At 53.8% G+C, this 14,767-nt stretch overlaps 1 protein-coding gene and 1 long non-coding RNA gene across 5 annotated transcripts; both read right to left on the minus strand.

Moving 5' to 3' along the window:
- Positions 1-4,777: 4,777 nt before the first annotated feature.
- On the minus strand, positions 4,778-7,377 carry LOC136476088 (uncharacterized). 4 transcript variants are annotated; one of them, XR_010763420.1, is made up of 4 exons: positions 6,998-7,377; positions 6,706-6,812; positions 6,226-6,313; positions 4,778-5,841 (listed from the first exon to the last, which is right to left on the minus strand). It is a non-coding gene; the product is annotated as an uncharacterized lncRNA (long non-coding RNA). The 4 variants fall into 4 exon arrangements; XR_010763419.1 differs by having other exon boundaries at positions 6,907-7,377; XR_010763418.1 differs by lacking the exon at positions 6,706-6,812.
- A 2,043-nt stretch (positions 7,378-9,420) lies between these two features.
- On the minus strand, positions 9,421-10,773 carry LOC136471454 (uncharacterized). The gene has a single exon (XM_066469184.1). It carries the CDS (start codon positions 10,748-10,750, stop codon positions 10,274-10,276), a length of 477 nt encoding a protein of 158 aa, XP_066325281.1. The 5' UTR covers positions 10,751-10,773; the 3' UTR covers positions 9,421-10,273.
- Positions 10,774-14,767: the final 3,994 nt, after the last annotated feature.

Here is a 14,767-nt window from a genome sequence, read left to right on the forward strand (position 1 = left end):
ATCATTAAAAAGCCTACATTGTAGGACACTGGGGAACCTAGATTCCATGACTGAAAAGCCTATTCGATTTCAGACTTAAATCACTATTTCGAAGGACACTGAAAAGTCTATTTGACAGTGACATGACAAATCACTGTAAATGTTATTTCCCTTAGAAATTCAATATACAATAAAACATAAACTTAGAAATGTATAAGTAATTGACACAATTACAAGCATAAATTGAGACATACATAATTAATTGAATGAATACGACAAATATGAAATAACGAAAACAACCAATAGTCGCACCTCACTAATATGCCAATGGCAAGTGCGTGAATTGTGGCCTAGTCTACTGCACTTGCCGCACTCGTACTGCTCGGGGTTAGTAAGAAATGGGGTTTCTCTCCCATGTCTCGTTCTTCCGGGTATCTAATCCATAACCATCCTGTGCCTCGTCCTCTTCCTTTATCCACGCTTGTTCCAACAGTAAACTGGATCCGCAATGTACTTTGGCCCCATCATATGGAGGCCACTCTCCAGGGTCCCAAAAAGGCACGAAGCGGGGGCTCTATATGTGCACAAGCGTGTCGACACTGAACTCGTGAGGTATCATGCTCTTGATATTAAAGTTGCGATGCCTAGCTATTGCCATTAAATAAGAACATAGAAAGTGGTACTGCCTTGGTTTACCACAAGTGCATGTGAAATCTTGGAGGATTACCACATGCATCCTCGACTCTCGGACCTCGTCGTCGGATGTTGTACCGCCCCTATGCTCGGCCTAATAAGTCCCTATAGCGTGGTCAAAACATGTAACCTCATGTGTGCCAGCCCTTTCATTTGCGCAAGGCGAACATCATTAGAATCAAGAGCCCTTGCCATCTCATATGGCTTCAAACCGAATCATTCATAATTTCAACACTATTGGAGCCACGGAATCCATCTCCACAGTACACTTATGCAGCAACAGTGGGCACATCCACATTGTCAGGAATGTCTCCTACAACATAAATAGAAAAATGAGGAAAGTATGAAAAAAATGGATGTAAGTAAGGGGTAAGCTCCCAATAACCATGCGGATAAGACACTTACTTGGATGGTTCTGTGTTAAAGGGATCTCATGAGGAGAATCTGCCACAACATCATGAGTCTGATAAGCATATCCAACTAGCTCATTGGGGGCAGATTGAGCATCGGGACCCGTTGGTGCAACCTCCACATCCATATCAGGTTCCAAGATAGGAGGGTCAAAGTGTGTCTGCTGACCCATTGGTGGAGAAAACCCATGAGGGATAGGATCAACTAACACCCGACGCACAACCACGTCCAAACTTTGGAACTGGCACTTCATAGCTGATCTCACATTGTTCTTCCACTGGTCTGCACACCCAATTGGGATCATCTTCCTTAGGATGTTGGGAGGGGAACCTAGGTGAAGTACACCCTCGACTGCGATGCCATCATCATCATCAGCTCAATGGTAATGTAGCACCTCCCGAGCCCTTGCAACCAACTCACTAAATGAAGGCTTTTCATTGAATAACACATGCACACTTTGCATCTCAATAAACTCAACATAACCATAGCCATCTCTTTCCACGGTGCCTCCATGATATATGCTCACTAGGTTATCCATCTAGTTCATACACATAAGGGTGCACAATTACTTTAGTCCAATATAAATGAAGCATACTAAGTACAAGGTCTCTAGTATGTAATAACTAACTAAATAGATACTATCAATTCACTACTAACTACTAAGTACTACTAACTAACTATGTCAATTAACTATCTAACTAACTATGTAACTAAGTATATAACTATTTAACTAACTATCTTACTAACTATATAACTATGTAACTAACTATATATCTAACTATGTAAAGTATCCATCAATCAACCTATCAATCTAAATATCTTTCTACCTATCTAAATCACTACCACACTAACCAACTAATAACCACTGTTAAATAACAAAATTTTAAAACTAATGTACCTCGAGTGCTGGGGAGGCGCAGTAGTCGACAAGAGGCAGAGATGGCTGGCGGGGAAGCTGTCGTGCGCCCACGCGTGCACCCGGCCAGTAACCGGAGTGGCCAAGTGGGTGGGGGCGAGCGGCCATAGGAGGCCGGCAAACGGCACCATGCTACCGGCCTACGGCCCCCACTGCTCATGTGGAGCGGGCAAGGGAGGGCGGTGCAGCAGGTACTGTGTGGTCGCTCCCGTCTAGGTTCGATGACGGGTAGGACGGCGCAACAGTCGTGGGTGGGGCACGACGCCTCATGGCTCGGCGCGTGGGGGTGGGGATGGGCGTGGCCGGGCACTCCTGCCCGGCGCGGCGTAGCACGGCGCGCGGGGCTCGGTGGCCCAGTGCGCGTGGGGCAGGGCGTGGCTTGCCAGCGCGTGGGACGGGGGCATGGTCCGGGGCGGGCGGGGCGCGACTGGCCGGCGCGCGGGGCGGGGTGTGGGACGGGGCGCATGGGCCGGCGCGCGGCCAACCGGCGCCGGGGCGGGACAGGGGCGAGGCGCACGGCCGGCGTCGTGGGGCACAGCACGGCGGCCACGGCGGGGACGCTGAGGTGGGGGAGCGGGTCACGGCCGTGCTGGCCTGCGTGGGACAGGGCGTCGAACCGGTCGGCGAGGCGGGGCGCACGGCCGGCCAGGAGCGACGACGATGGTCGGGGCGGGGGATGGCGAGGACAAGCGGCGTCGGTGGCGGGAGGTGTCGGGCGAGAGAGAGAGAGAGAGAGAGAGAGAGAGAGTGGGAGAGAAAGGAAGAGAAGGAAGAGAGAAAGGAAACGGACCCACCTGTAAGGCCGACGTGGCGCCAGGATCTTTGGCTCCAATATCTACGGTGCCAAGCTTGGTGCCAAGATCCACGGCGCCGAGCTGGCTGCCATGTCACCCTCTGCTCTACTTTGATGCCGACGTGGCCCCCCGACCTAGGAGCTAAACCCTCTGGTGTAGAGATGTATAACCTCAGCGCCCCCAACGATGGCACCGAGCTAAGGGTCCGGATATTGAAAGCATTCCTCTAGGGGCATATTTGTGAAAAACTATCAAAAAAGGACCAAAAAATAAAAAAATTCAGGCCGTGGCACCGCAATCCGTTGTGTCAGCCGTGCTCTCTCCACTGTCGCGCATCCTCCCACGCACCAACGGCTGGACCTTCACGCCAACCACCGACCCACCGTGAGGCCATGCTCTTCGTCATCCATGCCGGAAGCGCGATGATAGGCTTCTGCTCACCCGACGGCGGTGGTGAGCTCGATCCGCCACGCCTCCTGTGCCGTCGGCGGCGCGATGCCAGGGCATTCGCCACTATGATTGACTGGAAAGAAAAAAAGCGATATGATTGACATTGAACAAAAATGAACAGTAGATTTCGGGTCACGATGGCATAACCAATTTTTTTGGTAGCTACAACTACAAGCCTACAACCTCGTGCCAAAAAAACACTAACCATGCATGGAGGATGCAATTCACAAACTCAAGCAGCGATGGACCAGACATCAGATAATAACTTTAATTTGTTGCACGGCCGGGGAAGATCCATGATGGCAGGCACATGCGTACCTTTAGCGGTAATGCTACTTATTAGACAACCGGGGTGTTAGTCGATCCGTCGGACACAGCTCCTCCACTCATTCGCTTGCTATTAAAAAAAATCCTCCACTCATCCGCTGGCTCGTTCGCCTCTCGTCCCTTCCATCGCGTGCGCCGCCAGCTCCCTCCATGGCCGGCAGCGGTGCCCTCACCCACCTCGGCGCGCACCCTCCGGTATCCCGACGCGTGGCCATGCCTGCCTCCCTGGCTGGCGGTGACGCCCTCACCCACCCCGGCAGCTCCTTCCCCTACCCTGGCGCCGCCTCTCCCCCACCCCGATATCCTTCATCACCCCCGCATCCTCCCCCACCAGGAGCACCCAACGCCCGCAGATCCGGTGGCCCTCTCCCCCACACCGCGCGAGATCCATGGAGCACGAGCGAGATCCTTTGGAGGTGGCACGGCGAGGGGAGTCGGTGGCGCTCCCTCACCCAGGCGAGACGCGCTCCCCACCCCCGGCAGCGCCCTCTCCCACCCCGGCGACCGTGCTTTCCCCACCTCGGCGGCCATGGCGCTCCTTGTGCCAAGCTATCTCTCTCTCCCTATGTTGCATATGTATGTTTCAGATGCATGTTGCATTTGTTTCATATGGATGTTGCAAAAGTAGATCGGGGGATGTTGCATATGTTGCAATTATTTCAGAGACATGTTGCAAGAGTATGTTTCGAGCGTTTTAGATGTTCCAGATGTATGTTTCATCTGTGTTTTCTGGACACATGCTACAAGTGTGTTTATCTAGATGTTGCATATGTTTCACACATACGTTGCATGTGTTTTATTTGGATATTTACGTATATTTGCAATGGTTTTCAAGTGTTTTGAGGTGTTTTTCCGATGTTTTAGAAGCATGTTTCAAGTGTTTCAACTATCTTTAGACGTATGTGTGCAAGTTTTATAATTTAGATGTTTCAAAAGTAGATCGGGTGTTGCATCTCTTCTCCCCACCTTCTGCTGCATCGTCTCTCTTGGCGCCGGCATGGCATCCATACGACGCCGCTGCCAGGTCCTTTTGAATCGGAAGCACCGCGCGCCCTTCCCCACTTGTCGCTCGGGCAGCACCGGCCCCACGTGGAGCACGAAACCGAGTGTAGCGCGTGGGCGTCCGTCCAGACGTTCTGGCGGCCAGCACTTCCGTTTTTTTTTTAAGAATTCAAGGGCAAAGGCCATTCACTGCAGAAACCATCCATACAGTATTCAGGTGGTTCACACCATTCACTCTCAGTTCATCAACCGCAGAAACAAGATACAAGCGACCAGCGAAAAAACTCGAAACTCCCAAGAGTGATTACTCGATTCGTTATTTCAACGCACATGCGTACCTTAATCATTGCTTCTCCTCGTAGACGAAGAAGGCGATGAATCCTCCGGCAACCATCGCGAAAGCCACGAGCCACACAAGCAGCGCCACCGTGGGTGGCATAACGGCCGCGACTTTGGAAGAGAAAGCGAAGGTGAGTAGCGTCGTCAAGATCCACACAGCGACCTTGAGCCACCCTCTCGTGGACGAGCCGGCAGGTGCTCGCTCGTACATCCTCAGGCAGGCGAACAGTGCGAGTAGATCGGCGTAGGAAAACCCGACGAAGGCAATGGCCATCGCATCTCCTTGCGACCGGACGATAGCCATCCCGGAGTTGAAGGTGAGAATGGTGAGACCCAGCAAGGTGAACCAGGGGACTCTCCTGTCGCCATCTTCGGCGCGGCGGACGTCGGGGTTGTTCGCCTCCTGATCCTTCAGAAGGAATTGCTCCCCCGCACTGTCTGGCCTGGGGACGGCAGCTTGAAGAGCGGTGGCCATGTCCGACTCCGACAGGAATTGAATAAGGTTAATTTCCCGCCAACAGGGATAAACTCACTTGCAAAATCTAAGCCCTTTGCATGGTAGTGCCGCTTACTGCGTCGATCGAGCTTCTTTATACTCTTGCAGACGATGCGATTGTGAAGCTTCGATGAAGCTCAGTCCAAGGCGTGCCTTCGTGCGTGGCTTCGTCTGAAAATGAAAATATAAAAGTAAAAAAGAAAAAGAGAAAAGAGAAAGTGCGAGTGGGCAAGGAAGCTTCCTCGAAGTTGCGCGCCTTCGCTGTCAGCGTGTCGTGATGCACGCGCACGACAACAACTCCATTACTCCAACGCGGAAAAACCGCGTCGCCTGCTGTTTGGCCCACACTCAGTGGCAAGGGAGTCTATGGATATCGTACGCTTCGTGGGACCCACGTTGGCAGCTGTGCCACTGCCCACGTTGGCAGCTGTCGCCTGCAGTTTGGCCCACACTCAGTGGAAAAGAACCAATACATCCAGTCCCCCGGCACCCTTAGGCGCCGTTCGGTTTGGCATTCCCGGCCATTCTAACCCAGGATTAGTTCCTTTTCAGTATAAATTATCGAATTATTTTGGGTCTGAAATAATTCCAAGCCATTCCTGGCTTCTGACGAACGAAGCCTTAAGAAAACAAAAATTACGGCCATCCTCTGGAGCACCCCGCAGCTTAATTCTCTTTATAAATTTGATAAACTATTTGATGTCATAAATTTTTTTAATTCTTTTTATAAATTTGGTCAAATTTAAGATCCTTTAACTCTCTAAAATTCTTGGAATGACTTATAATTTAGAACGAAAGGAGTTGTTAAGTAGTCGGACCTCTCTTTCTAGGCCTGGGAAACTACCCCATATGAATATTGGCGCCATCCTCTCTCATGTAGAAATGATACCACATACCAGTGAAGTCCTGTTCAAATAGTCATCTGTAAGGACTAAGAAATAATTTTGGTAGACCTAATTGACAAATGCAGAGTCATATTCTTGGTTTCCAGTCTCCATAAGAAACAGTTTGGCAAACGCTATTGATACTAGTAGGATATGTACAGCCTCTAATTGGATCATTGGTTATGTCTCTATGCGAAAGAAAACATGTATCATGTATGTCTGTAATATTTTCAAGGCTTCATAAAGACATCATGATTTCTTGAACTGCTGATATTTGGAGCCTTACTGCCTTAGGAATGGTTTTAGCTGTTAGTTAGTGGGGCTAGTTTTTAAAAGAAATGCAACTCTCAGAAGGGCGAGTGAATCACCTAATTTCAAGTTGCACAAGGTTATCTTCCTTTATTAACTAATTACCTCGGCGCCTCATTTCATCCAGAATCACCAGGTCAGCTAGTCCCAGAAGAAACAAGGAAACATCTTTACCTAAACAAAGCTGTTGCTGCTTGTATGGACTCCGAGTACTGTGTTCAATTCAACCAACTGACTATTAAGATCCCAGTAATACTGCTTGTTGTAATATAATTTTTTGCAGGTTGAACATAATTTGAGACTAACCGTTACTGGAAACGAATCAGCAACCATTAAACTGGGAAGCTACGCGAGCATTCGCACCTCCGTACATCGCACCCACGAGTAAGAGACTCACCAGCGATCCAAAATCAGCGACAGTAGCACAGCTCTTCCCGCTGCGTAGGCACGGGGTCATCGGCGAGGCGAAGAAGCTGGGCCTAGATGCCCAGGCGGTGGTGCAGCACTCATCCTGCTGGGTGTTGACTGCTGAGGCGGGCCTCACAAAGCCGAGGGGGATCAAGGCGGACAGACTCGGTGAGGTTGAGCCTCCACCTCCACCCCCACCCCGCTGGTCGCGCACCTCTGCCTTGGCGCATGCTGCCGCTGGCCTGGAACGTGTGGGCTCCGCCACCACTGGTCGTCACGACCGCGGCCGCGCGTGCCTCGCCAGTGCGAAGCCGAGGAGGGGTCGCGGGAAAGAATGTGGACGCGGAGCGGCGGAGGTGAGCCGGCGGAACCAGGTGCCGCCCGCGAAGGTTCGCGATTGCCATGGACGATGATGAAGCGGGTAGCAGACCCGAACCGACCCACATCGAACGGCTTAGATCTCATGTTTGCCTGATCTAATGGCTAGCGACTAACGGGCTACGTGGTCCTATCCATTAGTCCGCTTTTGGGTGCAAGATTCATATAGTAAGATAAGTTAAGATGCCTAGATCTCATGTTGGCCTGATCTAATGGCTAGAGATTAACAAGTTACGTGACCCTGTCCATTAGTCCGTTTTTTGGTGCAGGATTCATACAGTAAAATTATGGTAACAAGATCGAAGAAGATGTTTCCCCACTATCATTTTTTTTACTGTTTTCACCTTATTGGCTGGCCAGCCTGAATATACTGGACTCATTAGAATCGGTACTTGTTTGATTAATTAAGAAAGAACAATTCTTACGGAGAATTTGTTCGAAGCGTGACCAAACAGGCATGTAGACTCATGAAGTGCCTGTACGTGGAGGTATGGCCTCCGGTATCCACAAGACAAGACATGGGCTGTACCATCAGAGGTGCCCCAGCTCTCAAGATCAAGACGTGTACGACGCTGCTCGGCGTACACCGCAAGCTATTGTATAGTACCAAATATGATACTTTTTTTTATAATCCTACCCCTTCAGAGTATATTAAAAGATGCAGAGGTCCCCTAGTGGACAGATATATACATCTCAATGCAATACATCTCAATGCAATACATCAGAACATATGATGTATGTATTACGTCATATTGACGAATCTTGTGTCTTGGTGCTTGTATTACCATCCCGCTCCTGATCTCGCTCATCTCTATGATAAATCTACCATCGTAGGATACCCCTCGGTGAGCTGCCGAGTATTTTTTGTCGACAGTTGGCGCGCCAGGTAGGGGTGTGCGCTTGATTCATGGTGAGCCAGATGGACCTCAAATCAACAGCGTGTTCTCATCATCAATCTCGTGGAGATCTATGCCGATCCACGACGACGATTCATCGCTGGCTACACCAGCCCCGTGACAGCAGATCCGATCTCGGAACCACCTCCGAGGTCGCCTTCACCAATAACTCACCGCCCGCCAGGAGCTCGCCGTCAACGCCGACCAGATAACGTCATACGTCGCCGACCAGACTTTCTGTCTAAAGCTAAGTCACGCTTTAATATTCTTCTAAATATTCGCCAATCTCCGTATATCGCCATAATGTTTCTCCGAACTATTTTATCCATGTTTGCTCTCCAAACAATTTTCCAAACCCCTTATCGGTCATGTTGATGCTCGGACGCTCTCAGAGACGGCCATGTCTCCGGCTCCTCCCTACACGTGCACGAGCGTCTGCCCTCTGCGTTATGGGTGGTCGGCAGCGGCTCCTTAGCGACGCCTATTCCTCCTACACGTGCACGGGCTCCGCGCTTGACATTATGAACTATAGGCTAGCTAAGACTGGAGACTCAGCTACACACCAACTGGCCGGGTGGTTTATATTAAATATAAATACATCTTCGGTCCAACTGATCGCCGAGCTACATATGCTATTTCATCGCCATTGCTGATTTTTCTCCGGAGTTCATATTTTTTACATCATGTACTACCCTATTCGTCTACTTGACGCCGTGGACCCGTTTTCCGCATCACCGGGCATCTTCTCCCTCCGTGCAGGCCTCCTCGCGCCGCCTCCGTCCGCCGGCCCGCCGCCGCCCCTGGAGCTCCCGTGCACCCCCTCCTCGTCGGGCCGCCACTGCTGGTGAGCTCCACGCCTCACCTGCCTCGCTGCTCCTCGCTCCGCCTCTCGGGAACCCCAAGGTGAGGTCCGCCCGCCCCCTGCTCCTCTCTCCTCTGCTCGACTGCTCCTTTCTATCTTCCTGCTCTGTACGCCTAGAAAACGCCTAGGCGCTAGGCGATGGGTCACCGCCTAGCGCCTAAAAAAACAATGTACATAACTGTACATTGGGCAGGCCTAGGCACTAGGCGATGGGTCACCGCCTAGCGCCTAAAAAAACAATGTACATATGTGTATATTGGTCACTTATATTTATTTAGTAAAACGAAAGCTCAACCGAAGACACTAGTACTACTGCCGGGGAAAGATCGAGTATTGTTTTTTCTCTCCTGAGGTACTCTATATAATAGTGGAGTTAACCTCAGGGGTGAGGGTGATCTAACCCAAAACGACCTACTCGATCCTTGCCACAGACGTACGTCGTCCTGAGTCCTGACAGGGTGTGCAAGTGCAACCGGAAGTGGCGCGCGGTGCAGATGGGATGCGCGTGCGATGTCCGTCGGCGAAAATGGGACCTGGCCACTTGGACATCCACGTCCGCCCCACACGGATGGGGGTAATGAGAGCCAACTTAATTTCGTTCCATCGGGCCCGACCGAGGAGCCTGAAAGAGGCCGTCATCGCCTGACTCACCAGCAGTGGTGAGGTCAACTGCGCCTGCGTGCTTCAATCACAGGAGAGATGACACCGCCTGGCCTGGGAGCCGCCGCTAGGCGTCTGAAATCAGACGCCTGAGATTGCTGCCGGGTCCAGGCGCTTGCCTAGCTTCGATTGGAGCGAGAGCATTGAGAACTGAGATTACTTGAGAGGAGAGGGACCGCGGCCCGGCCAGCGAGGCCGGGAGAGATCAGCTTGAAAGTTGAGAACGAGAGGGCGAGGAGCCGAGGACGAGCTCGAGAGCCAGAGTCCAGAGGGCGAGGAAAGCACGGGATGGGAGAGCGTGGGAGGCGCGGGAGCTAACTCGCCGGCCAGGCAGCGATTCAGGCTGCTGCCTGGCCGGGAGCACACAACTAAACAACCCAACCCTTGTGCGTTTATCTGTCCTTGCCGCCGCGTGCAGTGCGCTCGAGTGCCTGCTTCCGTCACAAGCAACAGCGCGCACGTTCCACGCTCACGTCGTCTTCTGGAAGCAGAAGAAAGCGAGGAACCCACCGCAGGTGGTGGCGAGGCCCATGACCCACACGACCGCCGTGACGGCGGCCACCTTGTACGAGAAGAGGAGCGTGAGCGCGGACGTGAGCAGCCACACCGCCAGCTTCAGCCACTCCCTGAGGGAGGAACCCGGCTCCGCGCGCTCGTACCGCCGGAGGCACCAGAATAGCAGGAGGAAGTCGGCGTACGCCGACCCGACGAACGTGGCGTCGCCGCGGTCCGGCCAGCACCGGTGCAGCGCCATCCCAGAGCTAAACGTCAGGTACGCGAACCCCGTGGCCGGCAGCCACAGGAAGCTGCCGGCGTCGAGCGGCGGCTGCCCATCGCCGGCCTCGCGCGGCTGGGGCGGCGGTGCTGCGTCGTCCTGCCACTGCAGCAGCGGTTCTCGCGCGATGGGCATCGTTGTCCCCACGGCACGTATGCCATCATTAGGCATTGCTAGTGTGAGCTTGGAGTGTATCATCGGAGCCTGCTTGTTGCGATTGCCATGCCGTATGGTACGCAATTTATATAGGTGCCATACACTACTACAAAAACATTTTTTTAGGGGCGGCTCATAACCCTTTGTATGAGTGGTTTGGTCAGCCGCTCCTACCAAATCGTTTCTATAAATTATGCATTTGTAGAGGTAGTTCTCAGGTCGCCCCTACAAATCGATTTATAGGGGCGGCTGTAGTACCAGCTGCCCCTATAATATCTGTTTGTAGGGACGGTTCAGTCTAGAACCGCCCCTACTGTACGTTTTCTCACAAAAAAATTTAAATTTACAATTCAAACTCGACCAGAACACTGTTTGTTTCCGCGTATTCCATCCAGCGTTCGCGTTGCCGAACGCCGCGCGACCAACGTTCCGAACCGCGTTCGCGTTGCCGAATGCCCCGCGACCAGCATTCCGAACCCCGTAGACTATAAGCACAAGAGTATTATATAAACTACAATTACAAGTCCAATTCAAAAGAATATATATAATCTATCATTAAATAGACATAATTCACAAGGTAAAATCAATGTCAAATTCCATACACATTGTTATCAATGTCCTAGAGCTAGCCTTTCAGTCTCACGAAGGTGTTGTGTCGGTGTTTTGGACCGGCGAGCCCTCAACCAACTAGTGAAAGTGTACTGCGTGCCCCTAATCCCGGATGGTGATGCAAAGAGACACAAGGTTTATACTGGTTCAGGCAATAGGTGCCCTACGTCCAGTCTGAGAGAGCGATATTGTATTCCTTGCACCGAGGTGCTTGTAGTAGGGGTTTACAAGCTGGGCGAGAGAGGGAGCTAGTCCCAGGTCTCTGCGTGGAGCGGCGTGGGTTGCTTGAGATGTTGATCTCTTGCAGTGCGGAGGAGTGTGAGTTACAGAGCGTTGTGCGTTGTTCGTCCGTGTGTGTGTCTGAGCGATATTTCTGTCCGTGCGTGCATCGTGAGTCTCTCTCTATAAGCGGCCCCGGTCACTCCCTTTTATAGTTGAAGGGGGAACAGGGGTAATACATGTGGTTGCTACGTGGCGTTGTGTGAACAAAGGCGGTATGTCCGAGCCCTGTAGCTTGTCACTGTGGCGGCATGGTCGATGGAGCGATCTTGTCCTCGGTGCACTGGAGCGACGCGCCGGTCACGCTCGATCCTGTGCGACGTGGGAGCTCCTGTGATGGCTTGATGCAGGGCATGGCGCATACTATGAACGATGTGCCGGTCGCTGTATGTTGACAACGTAGAGAGCCGAGGCCCAGTCGATGCCGAGGCCGAACCATTGTGGGGGGCTCGGCGGGCGCGAGTCCTGAAGCTACAGGGACCCCAAAGCAGATAGCCGAGGCTCGAAGGGAGCAGTTGGTCTTTGTACGCTGATTCCGAGGCTACAGGGACCCAGACTTGACTCCCCACGCCGCGCCGTCCTTAGAGCAGGTGGGGTTAGGCAGCACAGTGCCGCATAGGTGTCAGTCATGGGCATAGTGTCGAGCACAGCGCCCGGTAACCCCTGCCCCGTCCTGTCTTGGTCGACATGGCGTTGATGCGACTCCCATCTCGTCGTCACTTCGCTGTGTTGAGCCATCGTTCGGCTGACGTCGTGGGAGTGGTTGGCCGCGTTAGTTGGACGTGACGTCCCGGTCGAGACGACGGTGATGGGAAGCTGCCGAGTCGGCCTCGAGCGAGGCGGAGAATCTGTACCTCGTCCGAGGCCTTACGTGCGGGGCCTCGAGCGAGGCGGAGAATCGGTATCCCGTCCGAGGCCTTACGTGCGGGGTCTTGAGCGAGGCGAATAATCGGTATCTCGTCCGAGGCCTTTCGTGCGGGGTCTCGAGCGAGGCGGAGAATCGGTACCCCGTCCGAGGCCTTTCGTTTGGAGCCTCGGGCGAGGCGGAGAATCGGTACCTCGTCCGAGGTATTAGGTGCGGGGCCTTGAGCAAGGCAGAGAATCGGTATCTCGTCCGAGGCCTTTCGTGTGGGGCCTCGAGCGAGGCGGAGAATCGGTACCCCGTCCGAGGCCTTTCGTTTGGAGCCTCGGGCGAGGCGGAGAATCGGTACCTCGTCCGAGGTCTTAGGTGCGGGGCCTCGAGAGAGGCGGAGAATCGGTACCTCGTCCGAGGCCTCGTGGTTCCATTTTGGGCCGAGCCCATATCGGGTGAGCCCGGATCTTGTTCGAGGTGGGCCGGGCGGTCTAGCCGAGCCTCGGATGAGGTGGGGGTTTACAGGGTCTAAGCGATTTTTTTGGTTCTTGCTTAGGGGACCCCTTTTTATGGTACCCGACAGTAGCCCCCGAGCCTCGGGGAGAGTGTGAGCGCTCTTTCTGAGGTTTTGACGAGAGTTGGCTCACGACAGCTTCTGGCGGGATGGTATTTCGTACTCGAGGCCTCGGTGGGTGCGCGCGAGCGCACCCGCCGGGTGTAGCCCACGAGGCCCTGGAGGAGTGGATTTATTCCTTGTCGGGTACCTTAGAACGGGGTACCCCAAGCAAACATCAAATGGGTCGCTAAAGTCCCATCTAAAAAATAAAAACTAGAAGGTAAGTCGTGGGCCCCTCACCCGCCACGACCGAGCCCACTGGGTCCTCCTCCTCCTCGCCTCGAGCCTCGAGCAGGAGGTCTCGGCAGGGAACGCCGTCTCCGCCTCGCCCGAGGCTCTCCATAGAAGGCCTCGGCAGGAGGTGCATTCTCCGTATCGCGCGAGGCCTCTCGCGCGAGGCCTCGGCAAGGAGCCTGATCTCCGTCTCGCGTGAGGCCTCATTCTCCGTGTCGCCCGAGGCCGGCTCGTCCGCAGCCCGTCGCCCCCCGCCTCGGTCGACCCTCCCGACAGCGCGTCACGTCTCATTAATACTTCAACCACTCCCGCAATCTCAGCCGGACGGTAGCTCAACGCCACAGAATGGCCGACGCGACCCGAGGTCGCATCAGCGCCATACCGGCCGGGACAGGGCACGGCGGGGATTACCGGCCACTGTGTCCTAACACTGTGTCCATGATCAGCGCCATACCAGCTGGGACAGGGTACGACGGGGATTACTGGCCACTGTGTCCTAACACTGTACCCACGATCAGCCGCCCGCTCAAGGCCTCGGCACTGTACACCAGGGCCTCGGCGATCTTGGGGTTCGTGCCTGCCGAGACCCCCCCACCGTAGTGCAAGCCTCGGCACCGACCAAGTCTCGGCCTCACGCACGGTCCATCCACAGTGGCTTGCACGTTCGCCGCCGCGTCCACTCCGAGGCATTCCCGGGGCTCCCACGATGCACAGGATCTGATGGGACAACCACGCCGCCCCAGTACTCCAAGGACGGACCACTCCTACGACCACGCTGCCACAGGAACAGGCCACAGGGCTCGGACGTGCCACCCCTATTGGCACGACGCCGCATAGTAATACATGTACTGTCCTTGTCCTCCCTTCAACTATAAAAGGAGAGGACTTGGGCCACTTAGGGGGGGGGGACAACAAAGAACACTGGGTAACACACACGCACACATTCCAGCCGCTTGAGAGCAACATCTCAGATGGCCCACATGACACCCTGCTGAGACCTGGGACTAGTTCCTTCTCTCCCTTAGCTTGTAACCCCCTACTACGAGCACTTCGGTGCAAGGAATACAAGTTCGATCTCTCAGACTGGACGTAGGGCACCGATTGCCCGAACCAGTATAAATCTTGTGTCTCTTTGCATCACCATCTGGAATCGGGAGCACGCAGAACAAATTCACTAGTCGGTTGAGGACCCCCCGGTCCGAAACACCGACAATTGGTGCGCCAGGTAGGGGCCTCTGCGTGTCAGTTTCATCATCCCAGCAGGTTTCGGATGGCAGACCCCGTACGACCATTGCGTCTCGGCACCGTAGTTTGGTTCGGGAGCCTAGAGTTCATGTCTCTAGGGCATGAGTACGACATGGTACTCCTCACTCCTCGAGCCCCACCGTCCGACGATGAAGTTACGCACCGGCAGCCCATGCGCAGGCGGCGCCCGGGCGGT

Source organism: Miscanthus floridulus, chromosome 8, assembly GCF_019320115.1.
Source record: "Miscanthus floridulus cultivar M001 chromosome 8, ASM1932011v1, whole genome shotgun sequence".
NCBI lineage: Eukaryota > Viridiplantae > Streptophyta > Magnoliopsida > Poales > Poaceae > Miscanthus > Miscanthus floridulus.

Excerpts from the sequence above, each read along its gene's own strand:
- LOC136471454 (XM_066469184.1), bottom strand. The coding sequence starts at position 10,750 with ATGCCTAATGATGGCATACGTGCCGTGGGGACAACGATGCCCATCGCG.